Genomic DNA, 14,499 nt, shown 5'->3' on the forward strand with positions numbered 1-14,499 from the left:
AGCAGCAGCAGCAGCTGACGGTGGTACAGCAGCAACAGACGATGCTACAGCAGCAGCAGACGATGCTACAGCAGCAGCAGACGATGCTACAGCAGCAGCAGACAATGCTACAGCAGCAGCAGACGATGCTACAGCAGCAGCAGACGGTACTACAGCAGCAGCTGACGGTGGTACAGCAGCAGCAGCTGACAGTGCAGCAGCAGCTGACGGTGGTACAGCAGCAGCAGCAGCTGTACCACCAATAGTAGCGATGGTTGATTGGGGTTTATTATACAACCTGGCCAGCTCGGAGACACGCACTCCACTTTCATACTTATCAATGATCTTTTTCTTCATCTCCATAGTAATTCTCACCCTTATTGCTGTAGGGTTGGCACTAGAAGCTTTCTTGGGGCCCATGGTCACTTATTTTCCAGAAAAAATCACAAAAAACACTGTAATAATACGAAATGTTCCGATTGTATGCTTGGATGTTACCGCGGAGGCTGGCTGGTAAACAATGCCACCGGCGGAACATGTGAGCGTGGCTCAGGCCGCACATTGGACATGTCTCGGACGAAGGGCGGTGAGCGGGTTTTTGGGCGGTATGCGAGGCAAAATTTTTGCGATCAAAGCGTCCGGTATGCGGATTGTACGGTATGCGATGCGTCCGGTATGCGAGGGTCCACTGTATATATATATACATTATATACAGTGTTGGTCTCACAGACCACAAATGTTACTAGAAAAAAGAAAAAAATTAGAAAAGAAAAAAGTATAAAAAAAAAAAAAAAGAAATGCCATTTTGTGGAAATCGCTGATGTTGCCGCCACCCGGTCATTTTGGGTCAACTTCTCACCTCTGTATCTTGGTAAGTACTGATCAGAATTTTTTTTTTTTATTACCTTCACAAAAATATAATCTTTAATTCTCTAAGAATTTTTTTTTTTTTTTTTCAAAATTTCTTGGACACTGGGGCACCCCTTCAGATTTTGCCTTTGGACCCTGAAAGGGTTAAAGAGACGCCAGAAACAGACCTCTCTGGATAGTTTTTTGTGCGACAGGTGTGCAGAGACTCTCAAGCTGGTCCTAGTGGCAGTAAAAGACAAAGAAGGGACATAGCCACAGAGAGGGCTTTGATACCTGAAGTCCTTATGGAAGGGGATTCCCATTCCAAACAATATACAGTCCTCCCCCTCTCCTCCTCCCTGTCTTCCATAAGCCAACAAGAGTCTTCAATAAAGGCTTGTAATAGTGATTTAAATGTTCATTTATTTATTTTATTTAGTTCTCATTGTATGTAAAACTTTTGTTAATCTTTAAAAAAATGTATTTTTTCTTAATATTTTTGGGCGTCTGGAACGGATTAATTATAATTATGTTAATTCTTATGGGAAATATTATTTCGGTTTTCGGCCATTTCGGTTTTAGGCCAAGCTTCTGGAACGGATTACGGCCAATAACCGAGGGTCCACTGTACACTGAATAGAAAATAAAATATCCAAAAACTGAGAATAGGTCATCCCTTTATTTGCCAAACCTATGGCAAACATGATAAAACAAGTCACAAAACATGAATAATGACTTTAGAAATCCACATTTCCCTCGGGACCAAGGGCATCCATATTCAATACTGTATTTTATTTTCTGCCTACCAATGACACATGGTAAATATATATATTTTCAGATACTGTATATATAAACAATCCTAGCATTACGTAAAGTGAGTTCCTAAACCTATTGACCTTTTTAAGGACTGACAGGAATATTCATCTGATGAAACAATCCCACCTCTAAATCGATACAATGGGATAGGTGCTTGCAGCAATGAAGAAAAAGAAACTTACTTGCAACCATTTGTAGGGATATCTTAGAATAAGTAGGTAGTACGTTGGTAGACAGCAGCCACCCAGGGAGGTACGTACTACCATCCTGCCAAGTGAGTGTAAAACGAAAGCCTGTACTAATTGTTTTACACGATGGTAGGATTGCTGGTGTCTTTTTTCTGTCTCCTAAACATGCAAAATTTCAGGTACATCTTACTACTACTACTTACACTTAGGTCACAATATGCATGCATGTACAACCGTATATATACACACACCCCTCTGGGTTTTCTTTTATTGTCTTACTAGTTCTTGTTCTTGTTTATTTCCTCTTATCTCCATGGGGAAGTGAAACAGAATTCTTCCTTTGTAAGCCATGTGTTTTGTAAAAGGTGACTAAAATGCCAGGAGCAAGGAGCTAGTAACCCCTTCTCCTGTACACATTACTAAAATTAAAAAGAGAAACTTTTGTTATTCTTTTTGCGTCACCCTGCCTCAGTGGGATACGGCTGGTTTGTTGAAAGATGATGATCTTAGAATAAGTTATCATGTCACTGATGTTTACCTACCATAGCTTAATTACATATTTAAGAAATATGGAATGTTTTGCACATAAACATATAACTGAGAAAACAAGACCAAAATTTTGTGACCCATTTTTGAGTAGCACAGAAGGATAACAGTACAGCATGCTGCAAATTTACGGAAAAATATGCCATGGAACAGGCTTTTTTCCCTCTGCTGGGCAATTAGCCTACAGGAGCAACCATAATTTTCATGAGGAAGGCCTATTCTCACTCTAGTAAATAACATACATGCCAAGGGCAACAGAAATAATGGGAAGACCAGAACGAGCCCTTGGTTTACCCGAAGGTGTAGGGAAGCAAAAAACTAAGTGCACTAGAGAAAGGAAAAAGTACAGAAGACAAGGGACCCAGGAAAGTAGAGAGATTAGTTGAAGAGCCAGAAACGAGTATGCGCAGATACGGAGGGAGGCCCAGCGACTGTACCAAGACAGCATAGCATCGAAAGTCAAGTCTGATAGAAACTGCTGCTTAGCCACATTAGGAGGAAGACAATAGTCAAAGACCAGGTAATCAGGCTGTGGAAAGAAGGTGGGGAGCTCACAAGAAACGATCAAGAGGTATATGAGGTGCTCAACACGAGATTTAAGGAAGTATTTACAGAAGACAGGAAGGACTCTGGGAAGACAGAACAGAGGGGGACACCAACAAGGGTTATACCAACAAGTGTTGGATGAAATATACACAAATGAGGAGGTGAAGAAGCTGCTAAGTAGCCTTGATACCTCAAAGGACTGGACATCTCTCCGTGAGTCCTTAGAGAGGGAGCAGAGATGCTGTGTGTGCCACTAACCACAATTTTCAACACATCCCTTGAAACTGGGCAACTACCTGAGGTATGGAAGACTGCAAATTTAGTCTCCATTTTTAAGAAAGAAGACAGAAACAAGGCACCAAACTATAGACCAGTGTCACTGACGTGTATAGTATGCAAAGTCATGGAGAAGATTATCAGGAGGAGTGGAGGAGCACCTGGAATGGTACAACCAGCATGAATTCATGGAAGGCAAATCCTGCATCACAAAACTTCTGGAGTTTTATGATAAAGTAACAGAAGTAAGACATGCGAGAGAGAGAGGGGGGTGGGTTGATTGCATTGTCTTGGACTGCAAGGCCTTTGACACAGTTCCTCACAAGAGATTAGTGCAGAAGCTAGAGGATTAAGTGCATATAACAGGAAGGACACTGCAATGGATCAGAGAATACCTGACAGGGAGGCAATAATGAGTCATGGTACGTGATGAGGTATCACAGTGGGCGCCTGTGACAAACAGGGTCCCACAGGGGTCAGTCCTAGGACCAGTGCTATTTTTGGTATATGTAAATGACATGATGGAAGGGATAGACTCAGAAGTGTCCCTGTTCGCAAATAATGTGAAGTTAATGAGGAGAATTAAATCAGACGAGATTCAGGCAGGACTACAAAGAGACCTGGGTAGGTTGAACACGTGGTCCAGCAACTGGCTTCTCGAATTTAACCCCGCCAAATGCAAAGTCATGAAAATCGGGGAAGGGCAAAGAAGACCGCAGACAGAGCATAGGCTAGGTGGCCAAAGACATCAAACCTCACTCAAGGAGAAAGATCTTGGGGTAAGTATAACAACAAGCACGTCTCCAGAAGGACACATCAACCAGATAACTGCTGCAGCATATGGGAGCCTGGCAAACCTGAGAATAGCGTTCCAATACCTTAATAAGGAATCGTTCAAGACACTGTACACTGTGTACATCAGACCCATACTGAAGTATGCAGCACCAGTTTGGATCTCACACCTGGTCAAGCACGTAAAGAAATTAGAGAAAGTGCAAAGGTTTGCAACAAGGCTAGTTCCATAGCTAAAGGGAATGTTCTACGAAGATAGGTTAAGGGAAATCGGCCTGACGACACTGGAGGAGAGGAGGGTTAGGGGAGACATGATAACAACATACAAAATGCTACATGGAATAGATAAGGTGGACAGAGACAGGATGTTCCAGAGAGGGGACACAGAAACAAGCGGTCACAATTGAAAGTTGAAGACACAAATGAGTCTAAGAGATACACCTACCATCCGACTTACGACCTGCTCGACTTACGGTGACTCGACTTACAACTGTGCTTTTTTATGCCAAATTTCTGGGAAATAAACAAGTGTTTGTGTTGTACACAGTGTTTATCCTAAACCTTACAATAAACAATAAAATAGTCATTACAAAAATGTTATTTTGATATTCAGTAGTAAAGTTCGTCTTACGACCATTTCGACTTACGACCGGTTTCTCGGAACCGAACTCAGTCGTAAGTCGGATGGTAGGTGTATTAGGAAGTATTTCTTCAGTCATAGAGTTGTCAGGAAGTGGAATAGCAAGTGATGTAGTGGAGGCAGGAACCATACACAGCTTTAAGATGAGGTGTAATAAAGCTCATGGAGCAGGGAGAGAGAGAGGACCTAGTAGTGATCAGTGAAGAGGCAGGGCCAGGAGCTGTGTCTCGGCCCCTGCAACCACAATTAGGTGAGAACTCGTCCCATGCCATGAGTCATGCACTACCAAACTGATTCTCAGTATTTTCATCATTTCATCTCATCCCTGGATAGTAGCCATGTAATTAGTAAGGGTGTGGCAAGTAACAGCTTATTTTGGTGGTGTCAGTATCAGTGGACACTGGATATTTTTTACAGTATCGTGGACATCAATTAATTTTGATGGTAATGTATCAGTATCTGCCTAAAACTAAGCATCAGTATCCATAAAACAAAAATTTGGTATCAATCCATTACCAACAATCATGTTTTTCTTTTGTATAACATGCTTTAAATATTCTATATAGAGGGAGCCTAGACTCGTGGGTCATCCCACAACCATTAAAAACAACCGACATAGCCCTACTTCCAGTAATTAGCAACAAGATTGCTAATTACATGGATTCACAACAACTGCACAATCTAGGCAGCTGCCTCTCGCAACTACTGGACCATTATTAGGGAATCTTCATTGTGGAAGGAATCTTTACTGAGGAAATGTTTCATTAGCCAGTGGCTTCTTCAGTCCAATAAAAAGGAGAATGGTAGAAAAACAGGAGTTTCAGGTAATTAATCACTCGGCTTGGAATCGATGTGTTAAGTCCATGAATCTTGAAGAATGTACAGCATATGCTTGGAGAAATGTACTATATACTACAGTCAAGTATATAGGCCACGTATACACAAAACCCAAGCCAAAAATTTAATCTGGTAATCGCTCACAACTAGACATCATCAAAAGCCTACAAGACAGTGTCCAGTGGCTCAGTTGGCAGCACTCTTAGCTCATATGCTGTCTGCGGTTCGATCCCGGCACTGGTGGAAATGTCGAGCATACAGTATTTCCCAACAGAATAAAGGATCCCAATGGAAATAAGTCACTTTACCTGACTTCTGTGTTACCCTAAGCAATTTACACATATGTTACAAGGAATGATAATTGTACTTATGTATGCCTGTACCTAAATAAACTTACACCTGGTGCCCTTATTCACCTAGCAGTAAATAGGTACCTGGGTGTTAGTCGACTGCTATGGGCTGCATTCTGGGGGCAGTATACCTTGGATAGGGCTGAGTCTTCAAATGAGCTGAGGTAGGAAAACACCTCTTAGCCTGTAAAACTGAGGTGTTAATAAAAAAAAAAGGCATCAGAAAACTACAAGACATCATCAAGAGCCTAAATTATCTCATCAGAAGCCTCCAACAAGAAGTCACCACAAGACTACAAAAAAGACACCATTAAAGATATCAAAGGTCTACAAGACGTCATCACAAAGCTTACAACAAGTTCATCACAAGCTTATAAGAAGTCATCAACAGTCATCATCCACATCATCAGGTCATCATTCACATTATCAAGTCATCAGCCACATCCTAACATCGATAAACCACATCATTGTCATCATCCACATCATAACGTCAAAAAACCACGTCATCATCCACATCAAGTCAATAAACCACGTCATCCACAACATTAAGCGTCATAATCCACATCATAACGTCAATAAACCACGTCATCATCCACATCATTAAGCCTCATCATCCACATTATAATGTCAATAACCACGTCATCATCCATATCAAGAGAAGCTGTCACAACACGCCCACAAGACCACCACAAACCCCTGTCACCTAAAAAAAACATTAAAAACACATAACATCAAGGAAAGCTGTGGAAATCAAAGGCGACATGAGACAACAGTAATAATAAGTCCCGCTGACACGGTACACATCCATGTCATGAAGAATGATAACTAAAAACCCACAATATAATGAGCACCTGACTCACCCCACAACAGTAAAGACAATAAAGTAAGTGAGGAAGTAGTTGGTCTGGTAGTAGAGGAGGTTCTGTATCACTCTGTTGGCCCACTTATCCGAGTCTTTGAAGTTTGGAATCTGAAACCTGGCAGACTCCATCAGGAAGTCATTAAGACTACGAAGAGGAGACACCGATAGTCCGTCCGTCTCCGCCATGTTGTTGTTGCTGTAGTGATGCCAGCTGCTGCTGCTGACCACACTACCTTCTGCAGTGATGCCAGCTGCTGCTGCTGACCACACTACCTTCTGCAGTGATGCCAGCTGCTGCTGCTGACCACACTACCTTCTGCAGTGATGCCAGCTGCTGCTGCTGACCACACTACCTTCTGCAGTGATGCCAGCTGCTGCTGCTGACCACACTACCTTCTGCAGTGATGCCAGCTGCTGCTGCTGACCACACTACCTTCTGCAGTGATGCCAGCTGCTGCTGCTGACCACACTACCTTCTGCAGTGATGCCAGCTGCTGCTGCTGACCACACTACCTTCTGCAGTGATGCCAGCTGCTGCTGCTGACCACACTACCTTCTGCAGTGATGCCAGCTGCTGCTGCTGACCACACTACCTTCTGCAGTGATGCCAGCTGCTGCTGCTGACCACACTACCTTCTGCAGTGATGCCAGCTGCTACTGCTGACCACACTACCTTCTGTAGTGATGCCAGCTGCTGCTGCTGACCACACTACCTTCTGCAGTGATGCCAGCTGCTGCTGCTGACCACACTACCTTCTGCAGTGATGCCAGCTGCTACTGCTGACCACACTACCTTCTGTAGTGATGCCAGCTGCTGCTGCTGACCACACTACCTTCTGCAGTGATGCCAGCTGCTGCTGCTGACCACACTACCTTCTGCAGTGATGCCAGCTGCTACTGCTGACCACACTACCTTCTGTAGTGATGCCAGCTGCTGCTGCTGACCACACTACCTTCTGCAGTGATGCCAGCTGCTGCTGCTGACCACACTACCTTCTGCAGTGATGCCAGCTGCTGCTGCTGACCACACTACCTTCTGCAGTGATGCCAGCTGCTGCTGCTGACCACACTACCTTCTGCAGTGATGCCAGCTGCTGCTGCTGACCACACTACCTTCTGCAGTGATGCCAGCTGCTACTGCTGACCACACTACCTTCTGTAGTGATGCCAGCTGCTGCTGCTGACCACACTACCTTCTGCAGTGATGCCAGCTGCTGCTGCTGACCACACTACCTTCTGCAGTGATGCCAGCTGCTGCTGCTGACCACACTACCTTCTGCAGTGATGCCAGCTGCTGCTGCTGACCACACTACCTTCTGCAGTGATGCCAGCTGCTGCTGCTGACCACACTACCTTCTGCAGTGATGCCAGCTGCTGCTGCTGACCACACTACCTTCTGTAGTGATGCCAGCTGCTGCTGCTGACCACACTACCTTCTGCAGTGATGCCAGCTGCTGCTGCTGACCACACTACCTTCTGTAGTGATGCCAGCTGCTGCTGCTGACCACACTACCTTCTGCAGTGATGCCAGCTGCTGCGGCTGACCACACTACCTTCTGCAGTGATGCCAGCTGCTGTTGCTGACCACACTACCTTCTGCAGTGATGCCAGCTGCTGCTGCTGACCACACTACCTTCTGCAGTGATGCCAGCTGCTACTGCTGACCACACTACCTTCTGTAGTGATGCCAGCTGCTGCTGCTGACCACACTACCTTCTGCAGTGATGCCAGCTGCTGCTGCTGACCACACTACCTTCTGTAGTGATGCCAGCTGCTGCTGCTGACCACACTACCTTCTGCAGTGATGCCAGCTGCTGCTGCTGACCACACTACCTTCTGCAGTGATGCCAGCTGCTGCTGCTGACCACACTACCTTCTGCAGTGATGCCAGCTGCTGCTGCTGACCACACTACCTTCTGCAGTGATGCCAGCTGCTACTGCTGACCACACTACCTTCTGTAGTGATGCCAGCTGCTGCTGCTGACCACACTACCTTCTGCAGTGATGCCAGCTGCTGCGGCTGACCACACTACCTTCTGCAGTGATGCCAGCTGCTGCTGCTGACCACACTACCTTCTGCAGTGATGCCAGCTGCTGCTGCTGACCACACTACCTTCTGCAGTGATGCCAGCTGCTACTGCTGACCACACTACCTTCTGTAGTGATGCCAGCTGCTGCTGCTGACCACACTACCTTCTGCAGTGATGCCAGCTGCTGCTGCTGACCACACTACCTTCTGCAGTGATGCCAGCTGCTGCTGCTGACCACACTACCTTCTGCAGTGATGCCAGCTGCTGCTGCTGACCACACTACCTTCTGCAGTGATGCCAGCTGCTGCTGCTGACCACACTACCTTCTGCAGTGATGCCAGCTGCTACTGCTGACCACACTACCTTCTGTAGTGATGCCAGCTGCTGCTGCTGACCACACTACCTTCTGCAGTGATGCCAGCTGCTGCTGCTGACCACACTACCTTCTGTAGTGATGCCAGCTGCTGCTGCTGACCACACTACCTTCTGCAGTGATGCCAGCTGCTGCTGCTGACCACACTACCTTCTGCAGTGATGCCAGCTGCTGCTGCTGACCACACTACCTTCTGCAGTGATGCCAGCTGCTGCTGCTGACCACACTACCTTCTGCAGTGATGCCAGCTGCTGCTGCTGACCACACTACCTTCTGCAGTGATGCCAGCTGCTGCTGCTGACCACACTACCTTCTGCAGTGATGCCAGCTGCTGCTGCTGACCACACTACCTTCTGCAGTGATGCCAGCTGCTGCTGCTGACCACACTACCTTCTGTAGTGATGCCAGCTGCTGCTGCTGACCACACTACCTTCTGCAGTGATGCCAGCTGCTGCTGCTGACCACACTACCTTCTGCAGTGATGCCAGCTGCTGCTGCTGACCACACTACCTTCTGCAGTGAAGCCAGCTGCTGCTGCTGACCACACTACCTTCTGTAGTGATGCCAGCTGCTGCTGCTGACCACACTACCTTCTACAGTGATGCCAGCTGCTGCTGCTGACCACACTACCTTCTGCAGTTATGCCAGCTGCTGCTGCTGACCACACTACCTTCTGCAGTTATGCCAGCTGCTGCTGCTGACCACACTACCTTCTGCAGTGATGCCAGCTGCTGCTGCTGACCACACTACCTTCTGCAGTGATGCCAGCTGCTGCTGCTGACCACACTACCTTCTGCAGTGATGCCAGCTGCTGCTGCTGACCACACTACCTTCTGCAGTGATGCCAGCTGCTACTGCTGACCACACTACCTTCTGTAGTGATGCCAGCTGCTGCTGCTGACCACACTACCTTCTGCAGTGATGCCAGCTGCTGCTGCTGACCACACTACCTTCTGCAGTGATGCCAGCTGCTGCTGCTGACCACACTACTTTCTGCAGTGATGCCAGCTGCTGCTGCTGACCACACTACCTTCTGCAGTGATGCCAGCTGCTGCTGCTGACCACCCTACCTTCTGCAGTGATGCCAGCTGCTGCTGCTGACCACACTACCTTCTGCAGTGATGCCAGCTGCTGCTGCTGACCACACTACCTTCTGCAGTGATGCCAGCTGCTGCTGCTGACCACACTACCTTCTGCAGTGATGCCAGCTGCTGCTGCTGACCACACTACCTTCTGCAGTGATGCCAGCTGCTGCTGCTGACCACACTACCTTCTGTAGTGATGCCAGCTGCTGCTGCTGACCACACTACCTTCTGTAGTGATGCCAGCTGCTGCTGCTGACCACACTACCTTCTGCAGTGATGCCAGCTGCTGCTGCTGACCACACTACCTTCTGCAGTGATGCCAGCTGCTGCTGCTGACCGCACTACCTTCAAAGTTTGAGGTTTCTAAACCTGTATTCCCTGGAACGCAGGAGGGAGAGATACATGATTATATACACCTGGAAAATCCTAGAGGGACTAGTACCGAACTTGCACACGAAAATCACTCACTACGAAAGCAAAAGACTTGGCAGACGATGCACCATCCCCCCAATGAAAAGCAGGGGTGTCACTAGCACGTTAAGAGACCATACAATAAGTGTCAGGGGCCCGAGACTGTTCAACTGCCTCCCAGCACACATAAGGGGGATTACCAACAGACCCCTGGCAGTCTTCAAGCTGGCACTGGACAAGCACCTAAAGTCAGTTCCTGATCAGCCGGGCTGTGGCTCGTACGTTGGTTTGCGTGCAGCCAGCAGCAACAGCCTGGTTGATCAGGCGCTGATCCACCAGGAGGCCTGGTCACAGACCGGGCCGCGGGGGCGTTGACCCCCGAAACTCTCTCCAGGTAACTCCAGGCTATAAGGATTACAATGCTGAGTTTACAGAATTTGGTTATTGTGTGGTTTGTGGAAAATACTGTATATATTTTCTGGAAATTCAGTATTTATATGTAGATAGATGGCCATACTGAATTTAATAATATTTATGTCATAGAAAACGGAAAGCCTGCGTCTGCGCAGACGAGGTCGCCATCTTGGTTTTGAATTGGATACGTTAATATAATGGGAAGAATTTTTCGTGCTCTAGAGGTTAAAATTGGATTGACACCTCTCAAATAGGAGGTGAAATTGTTGGATGTGCATTCCTGCATAACTTGAGACATCAGACGACTGGACAAGACAGCTCCATGAACCTCAGATAAGCTCTCTAGATTTGTGTATAATTCTAGCCAGTGTTTTCATAAATTTAGTTAGTGAGGTTTTTCTGAGTATGATACAACTTAATATCCAGTCAAACTGGTGAGTGATATTAAGATATATTTTCCTTCTGTTATGTAATTGTGTATATATATAATCATTTATTATTTTTAATATATACAGTCCACAAATTTATATATTTACCAGTATTCCTGGTGTATGTATATTTCATTTAATTAATAGGTCCAGAGCAACTTGTGGATATGACAGTGGTAGGTATCGAAGGGGGACATTTTTTGCGACCTAGGTGTCCCAAATTCCTACTTGTCTATGTAACTTTGATAAATAATAATTATCTTTGTTATCATTTACTGTTATGTACATAATTAGTTACATTCAGATAAATGCAATTTTCCACATTTAATTTGCCCGTTGGTCCTTCTTGAACGGGAGGTAATTAGTGAAGTCATTAATTAGTTAATTACTTAATAATTATATGTGAAATGACAGAAGGAGGTGGATGTTAAGTTCACAAATTTACTTAATGTGAAGTGGATTATAATAATTACAATATTAATTTTGATAAGCTAAGCTCGTCTGGCTAAGTTTATATTAATTTGTATAATACTAATTTGATAAGACAATTCTGGCCAAGATTTACATCAGTGTATGTGTAATTGATAAGACAAGTGTGGATAAAGATTATAATGTGTATAATATTAATTTTGCTATGCCAAATTCTGGCAAGGATTTATATTAATTTGTATAATAATTTTGATAAGCCAAGGCTGGCTAAAGGTTTGTACTCATGTACATTTAAAATTTATATTACAATCTTTTATATGGAATTGCTAAGCTCAAGTAGCTAGAATTTATTTAAAGGTAAGTTGTACTATTTACCTTTATAAAGTGCATAATTTAGTACATAATCAGTGTTATTAAGTTGAATTTAATACATTGCATCATGGCTGAAAATGAGGAAATTAATGTAGAAGACAAACATATGGAATATAGAGCAAAGAAAACATCTCTGCAAGCTAGGAAGGGTCATGTAACAAAAGCATACAATAAATGTTTGGAATTAATGAATCAAGAAACTGTGAATACTGATGATTTAAAATTGTATTTAGATGCTTTAGATAATAGATATGATTCATACAAATTATATTACAACAAATATGAAGGAGATCTGTTAGTAAACTGTGTAGATGAGACTGAAGTAGATCTTATGATTAATCAGTATTATGAATTAGAGGAAAAGATTCTTTCTTGTAAAAGTCAGGCCTTGAATAAATTAAAATGCGTAAACCAGGCAGTTAATCAGTCTGCTCCAACAAATAATATGTCTTTGCCCAAACTCCCAGAACTATGTTTACCTGTGTTTAATCCTGGAGAAAACTGGAAGGAATTTTGGTCAATTTTTAAAGCAGCTGTGCATGACAGGAGTGACCTAGCCTGTGTAACTAAATTATTTTACCTCAAAGGACAGGTAAGAGGAGATGCTCACATACTCATACAAGCCTTTCCCAATGTAGATGACTCTTACAAGGAAGCAGTTGACTTGTTGAAAGTCACTTATGGTAATATAGAGCAAAGTAGGTTGGATCTAGTGAATATCATTGTTAATTTAAAATCTCCAGATCATACTTACAAAGGTTTACAGCAGTTTAGAGTTAAACTGGAGAGACTCTCAAAACATTAAGTAATAAATATAATCTGAAGGAATCAGACTGGTTATTGAGTGCCATGGTACAGAATAAATTAAGCTGTAAAACACTTGAATGAATCTCGAACAAATATCACAAGGGTTATTTTGGTCTGGAGGAAATAAGACTAGGTCTACAAGAATTAATTGTGCAGTTGCAGACCAGCCAACCAACTCATTTTAAAGATGCAACACATAATAACTCTGAGGTATCTGTCAAGTTTCACAAAGGGAAAAATTATCCCAATGTTAATCAAAATTCATTTCCTAAAAAGAGTTGCATAGGTGCATATCAATTAGCAGGAATCAGAAATAATGATTCTCCACAAAGTAAGAAGAATAAGTACCCTCCTAAGAGTAGCACAGTTAATAGGAAACCAGTCAAAGAAAAGAGAGATTGTCTTTTCTGCAAGGGTACTCATTTTTCTAAAAATTGCAATGCATACAATTCATGGAATGATAAAGTTGAAAGATTGGAGGACCTTGACAGATGTATCAGGTGTTTAGGTAATCACAATGTAAAGGATTGTCATGCCAAATTAAACTTCTGTTATCAGTGTCACAAAGGAAGACACCATATAGTCATGTGTAAAGGTCTATATGATAATGTTGATAATAATGATAATGTTGACAATCCTGACACAACAGTAGCTAATGTAAAAATTGCTGCTAATGTTAATAATGATGGTTTTGCTGAAGTAGCCTTACCTGTGTTACAGGTAAAAATTGATGATAAAAGGCATAAATAAAAAATTGTAAATGCATTATTGGACCAGGGATCCCAGGGTACTTTCATAAAACGTAAATGTCTTGGTGGTATGAAAGTACAGATGGGAGATCCCACAGCTTTAAAATTGTCAGGTTTTCTCTCAGACAAAAGAGCTCAATTGTATGACACTGTTTATGTAACTGTCAGGTTGGGCAATGAGAAAAAACGTGTTAATGCAGTAATTGTAGATAGACTTCCAGAGAAAATATCTACAGTAGGACTTAGTAAAGCTACAGAAAGACTCTCACATAATGTAAATTTAGCACCTTCTGGTGTAAGTGATGATTCTGTAGGCCCAATAAATATTTTGATAGGTAGTGACTATTATGCCTCCTTTGTAAAGGGTATGGTAAAGAAATGTGGTGTCACCCTTTTGAAGACTGCTGGAGGCCATGTAATGTATGGTAGGATTCCTCGTAATAATAATTCATGACTAGAGGAAACTACAAATACCATAACTGTGTGTCTTACTCATGAAGTCGTGCCCCAGTATAATTCTTCCATAGAGGATGGTGTTGAGCCAGTGCATAAATTGTGGGAATTAGACAGCATTGGAATAAATGTAAATGAAGAAAGTCCAGACGATTCTTTTACTCAGGAGCAATACCTGAGAGATGTAAAATTTTAATCTGGACAATACTGGGTGCGACTTCCGTGGAGACTGAACCATCCAGAATTGCCCACCAATTACAGAATGGC

The 14,499-nt window shown here is 43.8% G+C and overlaps 1 protein-coding gene across 1 annotated transcript in view; it reads right to left on the bottom strand.

The window, feature by feature from the left end:
• Jwa (PRA1 family protein Jwa) overlaps positions 1-6,984 on the bottom strand; it is a 36,371-nt gene extending 29,387 nt beyond the window's left edge. Inside the window, exon 1 of the mRNA XM_070080513.1 lies at positions 6,680-6,984. Coding sequence (XP_069936614.1) covers positions 6,680-6,867 — 188 coding nt within the window. The 5' untranslated portion in view covers positions 6,868-6,984. The remainder of the gene's footprint in view (positions 1-6,679) is intronic.
• Between the last annotated feature and the right edge of the window lie 7,515 nt (positions 6,985-14,499).

This window comes from Cherax quadricarinatus, chromosome 6 (assembly GCF_038502225.1).
Source record: "Cherax quadricarinatus isolate ZL_2023a chromosome 6, ASM3850222v1, whole genome shotgun sequence".
NCBI lineage: Eukaryota > Metazoa > Arthropoda > Malacostraca > Decapoda > Parastacidae > Cherax > Cherax quadricarinatus.